This window comes from Eulemur rufifrons, chromosome 11, assembly GCF_041146395.1.
Source record: "Eulemur rufifrons isolate Redbay chromosome 11, OSU_ERuf_1, whole genome shotgun sequence".
NCBI lineage: Eukaryota > Metazoa > Chordata > Mammalia > Primates > Lemuridae > Eulemur > Eulemur rufifrons.
Window position 1 is genome coordinate 13,254,258 of NC_090993.1, and position 13,808 is coordinate 13,268,065.

The 13,808-nt window shown below is 56.4% G+C and overlaps 1 protein-coding gene across 1 annotated transcript in view; it reads right to left on the reverse strand.

Annotated features, from left to right (window-relative positions):
* Positions 1-4,777: 4,777 nt before the first annotated feature.
* GALNT2 (polypeptide N-acetylgalactosaminyltransferase 2) overlaps positions 4,778-13,808 on the reverse strand; it is a 192,442-nt gene continuing 183,411 nt past the window's right edge. The window contains exons 15-16 of the mRNA XM_069484577.1: positions 10,115-10,234; positions 4,778-6,968 (exon numbers count right to left, since the gene is read on the reverse strand). Coding sequence (XP_069340678.1) covers positions 6,813-6,968; positions 10,115-10,234 — 276 coding nt within the window. The 3' untranslated portion in view covers positions 4,778-6,812. The remainder of the gene's footprint in view (positions 6,969-10,114; positions 10,235-13,808) is intronic.

A 13,808-nucleotide genomic window follows, 5' to 3' on the forward strand; every position in this document is an offset into this window, starting at 1 on the left:
CACTTATCAGAACCTCAGTTTCCCCAGCGGTGAAATGGGCATAATGACTTCTTCACAGTGTGGTCTGAAAGACCAAAATAGATGCCCCTTTATCAACTGAGGTGGACTGGAGGGTTAAGGAAATCAAGTTACCCACCAGTCAGGGGCCAGGGCCTGGCCGGTGGCACATTTCTGAATTCCTGCGGTCACTCCCTGCCCACAGGAGCCGTCAACCCGACTGACAACCGAGACCCCCGCAGCTCTGGCTACACAGCTCTGGCGACAAGCAACTGCTGACCCCAGTCCAGTTCCAGTCCCTTATCGGGGCTGCACAGAACTGTTTTGTGTCCCGTTGTCACCTTTTGATGACATGGAGCCGAATTCCACCTCATGTCAATGCTAAAACCCTGCCCCAGGGCGAACATGGGACGCATTTTACATACATGTTTACTCACTGCGCATGAGCGTGGCTCTCCTCATAAATGCACACAGCTCCCCCAACCTGCTGAGTCTGTGTGACCCTACTGTGTGGCGGTGACCTTGTAGGCACAGAACCCACTTTGCTCCTCCTCTCTTCCAAGACAGAGCACCTGCGGCGCGCGGCGGGGACTCCCTGGTTTGCAGACCGACTACGCCAGTAGATCTCTCTATTCTGCCATCCTGTGGGCTTTTGGATGACAGTAGTTTGGAACGATTAGAGTTATTTGGGGGGGGGGGTGCCTGTTCCAGAGCCTGGCAAGCCACAGCCCGTGTCCCTGCTCTGCCTGCCCCTCCCTTCCCCTCAGCCTTGCTCCTGGACTTCCGTCGTACGTGGTGCCCCATAGTGGTGGCCACTCATGTACATGCTCTGTCCCCGAGACTGGCTCCTTCCCACCCTGCCTTCCTGCAGCAGGCTGGGCGGTCCCAGAGGAGGTGCCCAGGGGGCCGAGGGCAGCATGCAGCCCGCACACCCTGAGCTGGAGTCCAGTGCAGGCCAAGCGACTCTGGGATGGCAGTTTCGGGGATAAGGCTACACGTGGCAACTGTCCCCTCATGCAGAGGTACCTTTAGCAAGTCATTTCATTGCTTTATTCTGGTTCCTCCACACCAGGCAGTCTCCTGCCCACTGTGTTTCCCACGCAGCTTCGATAGGGAGAGAAGCTGGTCAGCGAAATCCCAGGCTCTTGGCCCACATGTCACAGAGTCAGTCAATATGTGGGTGTCATGAGGACAAGGTGGCTTCCCTGCAGACCCCACCTTGGTTCAGCCTCGCCCACCTGCCAGGGCCCTGCTGGCTGTCATTTCTCAACATAAATGCAAACCAGGCGATTGGCTGGGAGTCTCTTGGCTCAGGAAAGACCTGTCCTCAAGGGCGACCTGTCCCCACTCTCAGAACCAGGGGCAGAGCCTGGGAGCCTCCTGGGTTCCCCCTGCCCCGCCCCTGTGGGTGCTCGGTGTCCTGCAACTCTGACCCTGCGTCCCGGAGATGACAGAGTCACTGAAGCTCAGAGATGGTGGGGGTCACACATCTCATCAACACGGTGGCGCTTAGAATTTAGGGGGTCCGGTAACTGAGATGGGAAAGAAAAAACATCCTTATTTTCATAAACCTCCGACTGAAATGTAGCATTCCTTTCTGTTATGAATGGAGCCAACAACTAGAAACAAACTTTGTCACTAATTAGAAAATCCCAGATATTTTCATCACACTAATTATTGCAGATTTTTCAAAATATTGTTTATGCTCATCACTACTTTAAAAGTGCGGCAGCAATTAGATAGGAGGCCTTGTTATTTAACGCACTGAGGAGCACATGTCGCAAAATATTTTGATAACCGCGTCTCAGTGTGGTTAGTCTTCACTGTTATCCTGCAGCCACCGTGCGTGATTCATTCGGAAGCCTGAGAACGGCCCTGCGCTGCCGGCACACCCCAAAGGAGGCCCTGGCACAGGCAGAGACGGGGGAAGGGGCGGAGTTTCCGTGGCCACCTCCCACCGGACACGGGAATCCTGTGACCACGCTGCCACCTGTGTCCATCCAGCTGCTGCCAAAATCCTGCCAGCAATGGCAAGTGTGGTGGGCACCGTGGTCCCATCCCTGTCATCCCTGCCAGCAGACCCTACTCCCATGACACGGGAGGTGACAGCTTCCCAGCTGCCCAAGGCCCTGGCTTGGGTGATGGGGCCCGAGAAGTCTGCAGGGTGGGCGGGGTGGCCGCAGGGAAAGGTGCACCCCCCTAAGTGAGGAAGCAAAGCGGCGGGAGGACATAAGCCTCGTGTCCCCACGAGCACCTCGCACCTGCACCAGGGTGGCCGGGGTGAGCCGGGGCAGGGTCGGGCTAGGAGCAGTTTGCTATTCAAGCCACGGGACTGACCTGGATCCCGTCACCTGTGGATCTCTTGTGCGATGAGGCAACACACACCTCTTTCAACTCACACTCCACGGAGAAGGGACTTCCGACGCTCACAGCCGAGGATCCTCCCAGCTTCACGGCAGCCAGGACAGGTAGCTTCTGGAAAGTTCTTCAGCCAGCCTGAACCAGCTGTTCCCCGTGCTCACGCCTCAGCCCTGCGGTGACCTTCCCCCCCCCCCCGGAGCCTTTGTGTGACCTCCGGAGCCAGCGCCTTCCAGAGACTCAGCCTTTATTACGCAGGTGGGAGTCACCCACGGCCACGGCTTCCCACGCTGTCTCAGCTGCACCAAAGTCTGGTCCAGAGTCGCCCCCCTGGGTGCCCCGCCCAGTGCGGCAGCTGCCCAACGAACGCTCCTCGTGATGTCCCTGGAGCCCGAGGGACACGATCCTTTGGAACCATCATGTACTGTGTGCTATTTGCAGGCGCTCGCAGTGAGATCGGACACATACACACAGTATTGATAGCAAATCACAGAGAAATAGGGAAGGGCTCTTAGGAAGAGAATTTTCTCTTCTCTTCTTTTTTTAGATAAGTCCATGGACAGAAGAGAACGTGAGAAGAGATTTGATTTTATTTTTCTGGCTGAATATTTAAAAAAATGTGAAGTCATACTGCAGAATCAAACAGCTGGGTTGGGTTAGATATTTTATTCTGAAAAGTGTTGCAAATCCGACCCTGTCTGCTCCGGAGTCAAGAACTCGCCTCGCCCCCCTCCCCAGCACCTCGCATGGACCCTCCCCTGCCCAGTCTCTCCTCCTGGGCTGTCCCTTCAGGAGGGCTCCTTGCTGGCCCACATGCCTGGGCCTCCCGGTGGGAATGCTCCCCCTTCTGTGTCCAAACCCACCGAACCTTCGCGGCCCGGCTCAGTGCACGCCCCTGTGGTGCAGCGCCCCCGCTCTGCGCCCGCAAAGCACTTTGTCCCCTTTGTTGGCACGTGACACGTTTCTTCCCTGCCCTCGGCCTTCTCCAGGAACTACCATCACGACAAAGAGAGTTTCTCAAGAATTACTAACAGTTACCGAACGAACAAACCTGTCCCTTCGGCCAAAGCAGGAACCACACGCAGGATCCCTGGTGGATGCTACAGAGATACGCTCAGAGCTGCTTTTGCTTCTCAGATGGCAGCAGAGGCCAAACTTCGGTGCCGCAATAGTGGAGGAAGAGAATGCATACATGTGGTCTCCAGAAGCTTCCAAACACTCATCTGGGGCAGTCCTTTAGGACCCCCACCCCTGCCCCAGTCTCAGTCGAAATTACTAGCGAATCCGTCAGTATCGTGTCTCCTTGACACCCCTGTGTGGTTGCTCAAATGCAGGTGCTTTAACAAGTATTTGAGGGAACTCCGCTAGCCTCAGATGGAACCGAGAGCCCCGGTGACTGGTAAACAAGTATATAGACTTTAAATACTTTAAAAACTCTAAAAATATTTGGCCTCCTGGTTTGAGGCCCAGGCTTTGAGTGCCCAGGACTGACGCCAAGTGGGTACTGAGGAGCAGCGTGACCTTGACCAGGTCGCCACTTCAATCACCAGCTTCCCCAGTGGCTGGAAGATGCAAATGTTTAATATTTAAGGGCTTGGATGGGTGCCTGGCACATCACATAAACACGCTGCAAATGATGATGATGGTCACAAACAAGAATGACAAAAGGGTGCCGCGATGCCAGGTGGATGCATTTTAAAAGTGTGACAAGAACCTGAGCAGGGGCCCCCGAAGGCTGACACAATCACAGCCCCCATCCACTCCCGTCCCTCGTGCGCAAACCGAGACAGACTGCGGCCACCACCACACGGCATTATCTATAAAGTATCTTCTCTTTATTTAAGTTAAACAATTTTCAAGGATGGTTTCCATCTATAAAATGGACAAAGTACAAGCTCTGTACAGCAGTTCTTTTTAAAAATCAACTGGAAAAAAAATTACCAAACTATATTTTGAATTGGCAAAACATACTCACAGATACCATCATTTTAGCTTTTATGAAGACGTAAGAAAGACCACCACAGAGAAGACGACTAACGTTGTCACGCTTTGCTCGAAGGGCTCTCAGGAGAGACTTTTTAGTTTTAAAAACAGGAGTGGGAAGGTGGGACAGTCCGATGACTACCAAAGAACGCAACCACAGTAAGTCACTTTGGCACACTGCGTCATGTAAACATAGCTCGCCTCGAAGGGCCCCTCGCCAGCCCGCCCGCTCACGACGCCCCGCACCGTCCCACCCGTCCCCGGCTCGGGGACAGGATTCCGCCCCGCAGGGCATGGCCAGCACAGGGACTGACGAGACACATCTTGATGGTACAGAGGTTGCCAAGATGTCCAGGTTGGAGGGGACAGGTGTGGCAAAGGATTGATCAAAAAACCTGATTTAAAAAGATGCCAAATCTGTTTTACGCCCATGTTGTTTTTTCCCCCTAACAGTAGTAGCTCACAGGCGACAGGCTCTGCCGAGAGAACCCGGGAGCTCGGAGGAGCGCACCAGACCAGGGACTCTCGCTCCTGCCCGAGCTGCACTCACTCGCCTCGCAGGTGCGCCTGGGAGTGACTCTCCCCAGAGCCCACCACGAAAGGCAGGTCGTCTCGCTTAGGGTCTCACTGCGGCAGGAGACACGCCCGGGTGCTGGCAGGAGGCAGGAAAGGAGAAGCCATGGGACAGTCCCCCAGCCAGGCCTCCGTCTCGGGTCCCTCTGTGCCTCAGTGTACACGCGTGAGGCCCCCGGGTGCGGGGAGGACCAACAAAAACGGTCCTTTTCCTGCGGGAAACAGGTGGGAACGAGGGTGGCATCAGCAGAATCTCCCAAAGCCACGTCTAACTGCACGGCCTCCGAGGTCCCTGCAGAGGGGCTGAGGATGTGTGTCACGGTGCCAGGCCGGGCCGGCCTATTTGAGACTGAGCGTGTCGGGGGGGTGTGCAGGGGGGAGGGGGGAGTGCAGAAGGAAGCAGAGCAGTGACCATAGGATGACAGAGGAGCCACTCGGCAGAGGGCTGGGGCTGGTCTGCCCTGGCGTGTGGGGGGCGCGGCAGAGGCAAGAGGGGCTCTGGAAGAACATTCCTGAGCACTGTGCACCCAGCGTCTCCTCCCGTTAGGACTGTAGTTCACGACTGTGGTTTATCCGGGACACAGGGCTCCTGCCTCCCGCCCCGACCCCCCAGTGTCCACGAGCAGGCGCCGTCCGCTCCTGACCCTTCCTGATCCTTCACCCAGAGCCCCGAGAGCAGTCGCCTTCGCCAGCTGGGGCACAGGAGGGAGCGCGGGGGCGCTGAGGCAGGACTCCGAGCCGGGGCAGAGCACACAGGATGCCAGTGGCGGGGGGCTGGGATCGGGCCTGTCTCCAGGCCGACGGGCTCCCCCACCGCTCTGCCGGCAGCTCAGTCCGTCCCGAAGGCGACGTGTGGGCTCCGATCACGACGTGCCCAGCGCCAGCGTGCGACAGCGTCACGGGCCTGCCCGGTCACAGGGCGGCGGTGGTGCTGCCAGCGTACTCTACGAGCTGTGGGGCTGCTTTTTTATTCCTTGGAGAAAAGAAATTTAATGTAAAAAAGACCCAAAGCAACATCTGTCAAAATAAGGAACCCGTCCAGGTTTGCAGAACCAGAAGCACAGAGCGGTTCCCACGCACGGCGGTGACTCCGCAGAGGACGCCCCGCAGACGCCCGTGGGCCGGGGTCCGGGGTCCGGGGACGCCCCCTGGCCGGTCTCAGCAGCACGACTGGAAGTGAGGCTCCAGGGGACAGAGGAGGCCACTGCTCCCTCCCACAGGGCTCCGGCCCCTGCGCCCCGGCGAGAACTGCCGCGCGGGGAATCAGCACGATGATGGCGACCTACAGAAACCACAGGGAACTGACCGTACATTCTTTCTTTATATAGATTTATATTTAGTGTCCCACCATAGAAAAGTTCATATTCAAATAGAGCAGGGACATTGGGTGGGAGAGGGGAGTCTGGGCCAGGACGATGTCTGGGGACGGAGGAGCAGAGAAAGGCGCAACCAACGTAAACCTGCAAAATGACGCGATTCCGCTTTGTGGAAACCAGACACGATTTCGATGGGATCAGAAATGGAGATTTCAGGAGTTCTCGCCGCGGCAGGGCACTCGCCGCCCTCCTGCCCCCGTCCTCGACACGCACGGCCGTCCGTGGCTTCTCCACCGTCCCTCGGTCACGGCCACGGCCCGGCCCGGGCGCTGCTCGGCTGGGGCTGGCGGGGGCGGAAGCCGGGGGGAGGGGCGGCTCCAGCTGCAGGAGGGGACCCTGCTGCCTCTCTGGCTGCTGCTGTGGCCGCAGGGCCCCCTCGTGCCTCGCTTGAGTTCTCCGACTTTCAGACCATGATGGAATACTGAGGTATATAGTTTCGCGGAAAGTTTAAGAAACATAATCGATAATGTGACGCCGAACTCTGCCGCGTGGCGCGGCGGGCGGGGTGGCAGGGGCTCCGGCCGCCTACTGCTGCAGGTTGAGCGAGAACTTCCACTGCTGCGACAGCGCCGGGCCGCACACCTCCACGCTCAGGCCGCCGCTCTTGGCCGCGCGGCTGTCCAGGCACAGGTTGCTGCCCACGTGCCGCAGCTTGGAGTTGCCCTCGATCTGCTCCCATTTCTGCGAAAGACAGGGGCGCCTCAGAGAGTGCGGCCACAGCAGGGGTACAGACCAGACCCGCCGCCAGGGTCTTCCGGCTGCACTAAGATCAAACAAATTATTTTTCCCTTTTGGCCTCTGAGCCTAGGGATGGGGCTTCGCAACGGCCCTGCGACAAACGAGCCGCTGGTGCTGCTGGGGCCCAGGCAGGAGACGTGTCCTCTGTCTCGGCTCGAAACTCAAAACCTCCCCTCTGCCCCATCCTTCCTTTGGGTGTCCCCTCCTCCGAGCCCCCGGGCTCTGGGCATCGCCCCTCCGTCCTGGACACAAGGGCTTGATGCGGGGCAACTGCACCATTCACAAGAGGGCCTGATGCAGGGACCTTCCCGCCCAAGAGAGCAGCCACAGGACAGCGCTGGCTCCGAGGGCCCTGTCTGTCCCCGCGGCCGGGAGGCAGCCCTGCCGGGGGTCTTGGCCTGGGCGCCTCCCGGTTCCCACTTGGGGTCTGTCCTCGGCTGAGCCCGCGAGCAGCGTTTGGCCGACTGCGAGGGAAACAGACGCTGTGAGAAGAGGGGACCACGCCGAGGAACCTCTTTCTGTATCGTCTGTCCCCTGCGAGCGCGTGAGAAACCTGTCTCTGCCACCCTGGAGCCCCTCACTGCTCTGCCCGGCAGGGGGTGGGCGATGTTCCTGAGCTCTGAACGTGCCCCTTGTAAGGTGGGGGGCACACCAAACCCATAGCCAAACTCAGCCCACCCAACCACCACCACCCACCAACCACCCACCCACGGAGCCAGAGGGAAATCTGAGGACCCCTCGCCCTGTTGTTTAGTCACATAAATATCCCCATTTTAAACTCTCTAATGTTTGTTCTTAAGAAGAAATAGGAAAAAAAAAAAAAAAAGCGACACTGTTTTTCCTCCCAAAAGCTCTGCCTTCAATAACGCAGTCTGTGGTTCTAATTAATTTTTTACACCGTGTGCACTAAAGCTCCTTCACGTCAGTATTTTTGCAAATCCTTTCGACACTGTGGAATTAAATTTTCTCACTCCAGCTTTCCTTTCCCCTTTGACTCTGCAAATCGACACACCATACGAACACACGCACGTGCCTGGACTGGCGAGGCGGCGTGGCTCCGAGGTGACATTTGCTAGGAGCCTCCACGCAAAGGCAAAGGAGTGAGGTGGAGGAGGGGAGCCCAGCGTGCGGGGACCTGACCTCCCACACGTCCGGGCCCTGCCACCGCCCGGAGTCCTGCCCAGAGGGCAAGTCCATGCAGCCAGGTGAGCCGGGGAGGCTGTCGCTAAGCACCCACGACCTCCACGTTCATTCCAGGCTCCCTGGTCCCTGCCAGTCATCCTCACGCTGTTTTCCTTCACTGTCATGTACAGCGCGGACTGAGGCTGCCCCGTCATCTGAGACACTGGACTCTTCTCAACAAAGAATGTGTGACGGGCCGGGCGCAGTGGCTCACGCCTGTAATCCTAGCACTCTGGGAGGCCGAGGCGGGAGGATCGCTCGAGGTCAGGAGTTCGAGACCAGCCTGAGCAAGAGCGAGACCCCGTCTCTACTAAAAAATAGAAATAAATTATCTGGACAACTAAAAATATATAGAAAACATTAGCCGGGCATGGTGGCGCATGCCTGTAGTCCCAGCTACTCGGGAGGCTGAGGCAGGAGGATTGCCTGAGCCCAGGAGTTTGAGGTTGCTGTGAGCTAGGCTGACGCCACGGCACTCACTCTAGCCCGGGCAACAGAGCGAGACTCTGTCTCAAAAAAAAAAAAAAAAAAAAAAGAATATGTGACAAATGGCACCTGATTCTGGCCACTGGAGCTGGAGCTGGAGCTGGAGCTGGAGGGACACTGCCTGTCCTGTGTCAAAGCATCAGCTAAACGTAGAACCTTAAAAAAAATAACCGAAGCCCGACTCTGTCTCGGGAGGGCGGCCCCGTGGGCTCCGAGCCGTCGGTCTGACGGGGTAGCCGTGGGCTGGGGCGGGCTGGGAGACGGGCAGACCCGACTCCACCTGCATCCTCTGTAGCAGGCCGAGTCCTGGGGCTTAAAACTGAACAGATCCTCACTACATACACCACGAATCCAGAAAAGCTGATTGTTCATAGGTCTCTTTACATCTCGCGAAGGCTTTGGGGGTGTCAGTTACGGCTCCCGAGAACTGGGATCGGAGCAGGAACACCCGTCAACTCTCGCAACAAAGCCAGATTAAAGTAACCGTTTGTTTTTAAAAAGGTTTGGAGACCAGCTACAGTCATCGCTTTATCACTTCTTTCCATCCAAAGCCATCACTGCCCTGTCATATCCCAGGGGACATCGGCTTGAGCTCTGAGCAGGGACTGCCGCGCACTCGGCTCAGCAGATGCCGGGGGTCTGCAGAGCAGGGAAGGGGGGCGCCCCAGAGACAGGTGTGGGACCTGGAGACGGAGAGACACAAGAGGGCCCTCGGCAAGCATCGCCCTGGTCTCGGTGCTCCCAGTGACTTTGGGGGGAGGCACCGACTGGGCCTCAGCTTCCCCTTTTGTGAGATTAAGTGTTGGACTGGAAGCCTGTTTAGGCTCCTGGCTCTAGGAGGCTCTGTGCCTCAGTTTCCCCACACCCCATCTCTCTCCTCAGGAGGGAGCCTGCACTCCGCACAGGGCATGCTGAGAGGTCCTTCCGTGCTGGCGTTTCTATTCCTGACACCGCTATCCTGTGGCTCGAGAAAGGGTGTGACTACAAGTTTCCATCAGCGACTATGTCACAGAAAACCAGCTCACAAGGTATAAAGTACGTTCTGAACTGTTTGTAGAAAGGACAGCTCTGCAGACTTGCATGTATGTGTGTATATAAAGTCTCATCCCTTTGACCTTTAATCATTTAGAATTTCTGTAAATTTAAACAGGAAAACTATCTAATGAATAAAGTAAAACATGTAATTTCTCCTTAAAATATGCAGTGGGAAGGGTGAGGAGAAATTAACCAGAAACAAGCGACGTTAGGCCTGGGCTTCGGTCCGACCGACAGCGAGACATGCAAATGGCGACACAGACACACGCCAAGCGCCCGCTGCAGTCGCTGCTGCCAGGGGCGAGTCGGGGCATCGCAAGGCACAGGACAGACACCACCCCCGCCTGAGCTGAGCACGGGCGTCCCCAGGTGCCCGGGGACCGTACCTGTCTGCTGTCGTTTTCTCGGCAGCCCTGGAGCTTTATGAGAGAGCCAGGCGCCCGGTCCACCACAGTAAGGCACAAATCCATGTGCTTCACCGACTTCTCCTTCGTCAAGGCCCATTCCTGGAACACAAACCCAGAAGTCAGAGGCAGGCCACGCACGGGCTGTGAAGGGCAGGATGGGGCATCCGCAGAGCTCCAGAAGGGAAGTGTCACACCGGAGAGAGATCCAGAACCCCTGAGCCAACTCAGAACCAGCAAGTGACTTTTTGCCCAAGAGCAAGTCCACAGCACGGGGGATGTGTGGGGACCCTCACAACTGAGCACGAATCGGCCACCTGAGGTGCAGAGGTGCTCAGAGAACCTTAGTAACCAAGATGAATGGTATTGGCTATTTTAGCCCAAAATGCAAGTCAGAGCGCCCTGCCCATTTTCCTGTAACTAAATGTGAGCTGTAAAAACTGCAGCTCAAGCTCTGGTTCTCCACAAGGTGGACAGTCAAAGGCAACTGGTCCACCCACATCGCGTTGGAAGAACTCTACCCCCAGGCAGGCGTGGTGTGGGAACAGCACCTGCAAATGGGGATTGTAATGTGTGAAAATTGTAAGTGGCACATTTAATTTGCAAATTTAGGCAAAAATAGAGTGCGTAGCCTCATAATTGAGTGCAAAGTTGAGCTACGGATGTTCATGAAGCTCTCTGAAAACTGGAGGAATTGGATCCATGTGTTTCCACACACGCACACACACACACACGCACACGCCACACACACACGCCACACACACACACGCACACGCCACAGCTTAACGGCACTGGGTGCTACGTGCCGAGCACTATCGAGCCCTTTATACAACAGCCTCATAGGGGACAGTCCCACAGGGACTAGTATTATCCTCATTTTATAGACAAGAAAACTGAGCCCTTGAGTGTTTCAATAACTCACTTATGATGTTAAAAAACATAAACACATACATGTATGTATGTGAACACACACACACATGCACACACACACATATGTTCACGGCTGAAACCGGGATGACAGGACAACCATTTTGAATACTAAACAAGACCACCTGAGACGGCGGGAAACCCCACAACAGAGAAGGCGGTGAGTGTGGCCACAGGTGACAGAGGAGGATAGAGCCTGCCCTGGGCAGGGCCACAGTGGGGACAGGAAGGTGACGCTTCTGACCATCACGCTCCAGCTTGACCCCAGCAAGGGATGAACACCCACGTAAGTCCCTTAGGATCTGCAAGCAGCCAGGCCTCTTCCAACTTAGAACCCCACAGGGACACCCTGTCCACACCCGTCCCCTTTCTGCCCTGGGCTCAGGAGAGCTGCCGCACCCCCACCCCCTCCCCCCGCCCGCCGGTGGGTCCAGCGACCACCTGTGCCGCACACCTGCAGGACTCCTGTGCTCTCACGCGCCAGGCTCACTTTCTAGTGGGAAAATGAGGGCCACACAAACGCCTGTGTGCTGCAACTTTAGGTGCCATTAAGTGCCATGAAGACATTGTTTTTCTTTTTCCCGTTCTCAGGGGACAGCAGTAAGGACAGGAATAAATCATCTTTGAAGGAGCCTCACTCCCCAGTAGGTAAATCACGTTGGAACAAGTGGTCGGTTATTAGAAAAACATTAAAACCTGAAGGACGCAGCGTTGAGACCTCACACAGCCAGGGCGGATGAGCTGTCGCCGGCTCTTGGAGGGCCCAGCGGAGAAGACGCAGAGGCACAGGTGGCGTCCGGGACTCAGTGAAGTGACCTTCACCTCTCGACCTCCTCCCCTCGCGGGAGGGACAACTGTGCGAGTCTCCTCCCTCCCTGGGCTTCCTCTTTCTCACCTTTTAATTAGTGAGTGTTTCCAAATTTCACTCCGTGAGGAACTCTCAGAAAACTGGTTGCAGGTCAAATAAATGTGGGAAACAGTGAATTTGTGCCACGGTTCTCTCTTCAAAACGCACATGCAGCCTACTTACAGCCTGGGGAAGTCCCCGCGTAGCAAAACCTGCTTGGCCCGTGTGCTGAGCACCCCAGGACACGCTCAGCACCGAGTGCCTTCCTCACCTGCCCCGCGGCCACATCCCCTGGGCAAGGCCACCAAACTGGGGACAGTCAAATTCCCACATGCAACACGCTGTCATTCCGCACAGCTGGGGAATTACAGCGGGCTCTTCAGAAGCACCAGCTGCCACTCAGCGTCACCCACGCTTGAGGACAGTATGATGTAATAAAACTACGTATCTGGTCTCTGCCCTGGTTTCTGGCACCATTACAAGGCTCCTGAAACTCTCGTCATTTCCTGAGCCACAGGGGTGTTAGGAGCATCCTTTGCTCTAGCGTTAGGTCTCTGACTCCGAGGACTCGGAGCTGCCAGTTCCTTGGAATTTCTTGTGAGACAGGAGAGTCTTTTGTTCTAATGAGGCGAGCCCTGCTGGGCTCCTGCACTGCGGTGGTCACCAGAAAGACCAAGCCGTGGCTGGAAGCTGGAACCGTCAGTCCTGCCCCCACCTCGTCCTCCGGGAAGGGGCGAGGGCTGGAGACTGAGCTGTGATCGATCAAGCCCGAGTGACGAAACCTCCGTGAGAACCTCGGCACCGCAGGGCCTGAAGAGCTTGCAGGCTGCGAACACACGGAGTCGCAGCGAGGGAGGCGCAGCGAGAGAGGATGAGGACGTTCTGTCACCCCGCCCCTCCCCCACACCGTGCAGGACACACCTCTGCCCCTCCCCAGCTGCTCCTGAGCACTGTCCTTCCATAGGGAACAGGTGATCTCGTACGTGAACTGTTCTCGCTAACGACTGGGCCCAAGGGCGGGCCGTGGGGTCTGTGCCACTCCAGGCAGTGTCAGGACCGAACTGAATCGTGCAACACCCAGTCAGTGTCTGCAGAGAACTGGAGGACTGCTTGGTGTCGGGGGAGGAGCCCACACATCTGGCATCAGAAGTGGAAAGTTCTGTGAGGGTGTAAAATAGGAAAACCAGTTTGTTTTCTCCTATTCCTCTGGCCATGGAAGCGCTGGAAGTATTGAGTGGAGAGAGGAAGCTGTGTGCGTTTTCCTGTATGCAGACGGCATTCAGGATGAAGAGGTTCAGGAAAAAGTACACCCTTATCTCCTTTAGCTCATTTACACTGTAGTGCATGGGCAACTATAGCACACAGAGACACTCGCTCACACTTAGGGGAGTATGGCTGGGCACGGTTGTAACATGCCTGTAATCCCAGCACTCTGGGAGGCTGAGGTGGGAGGATCACTTGAGGCCAGGAGTTTGAGACCAGCCTGGGCAACATAGCGAGACCCCATTTATATATATATTAAAAAAAAAGCTGGCCGTGGTGGTGCACACCTATAGTCCCAGCTACTAGAGAGGCTGCGGCAGGAGGATCATCAGAGCCCAGGAGTTCGAGGCTGCAGTGAGCACTCCAGCCTAGGTGACAGAGTGAGACCCTGTCTCTAAGGAAAAAGAGGGCAGTCCCAGGTGGGATGAAGTCGGCAGGGAGAAGGGTTCTAGGCGGCAGGTGTTGGGAAACGTTGGAAGCTTTGCTGACACCCGGCTGAAGATGATGTCTGAATGTTTCTGCAACCTTCTTGCTATTGTGTGCTTAATTGCTGTAAAGCAGACTTCACACAGAATTCCAGAAAAACTAATTCAGCTATGCAAACAACAGGGCTAGTTGCTGCTTTGTTCTTCTGTCGTG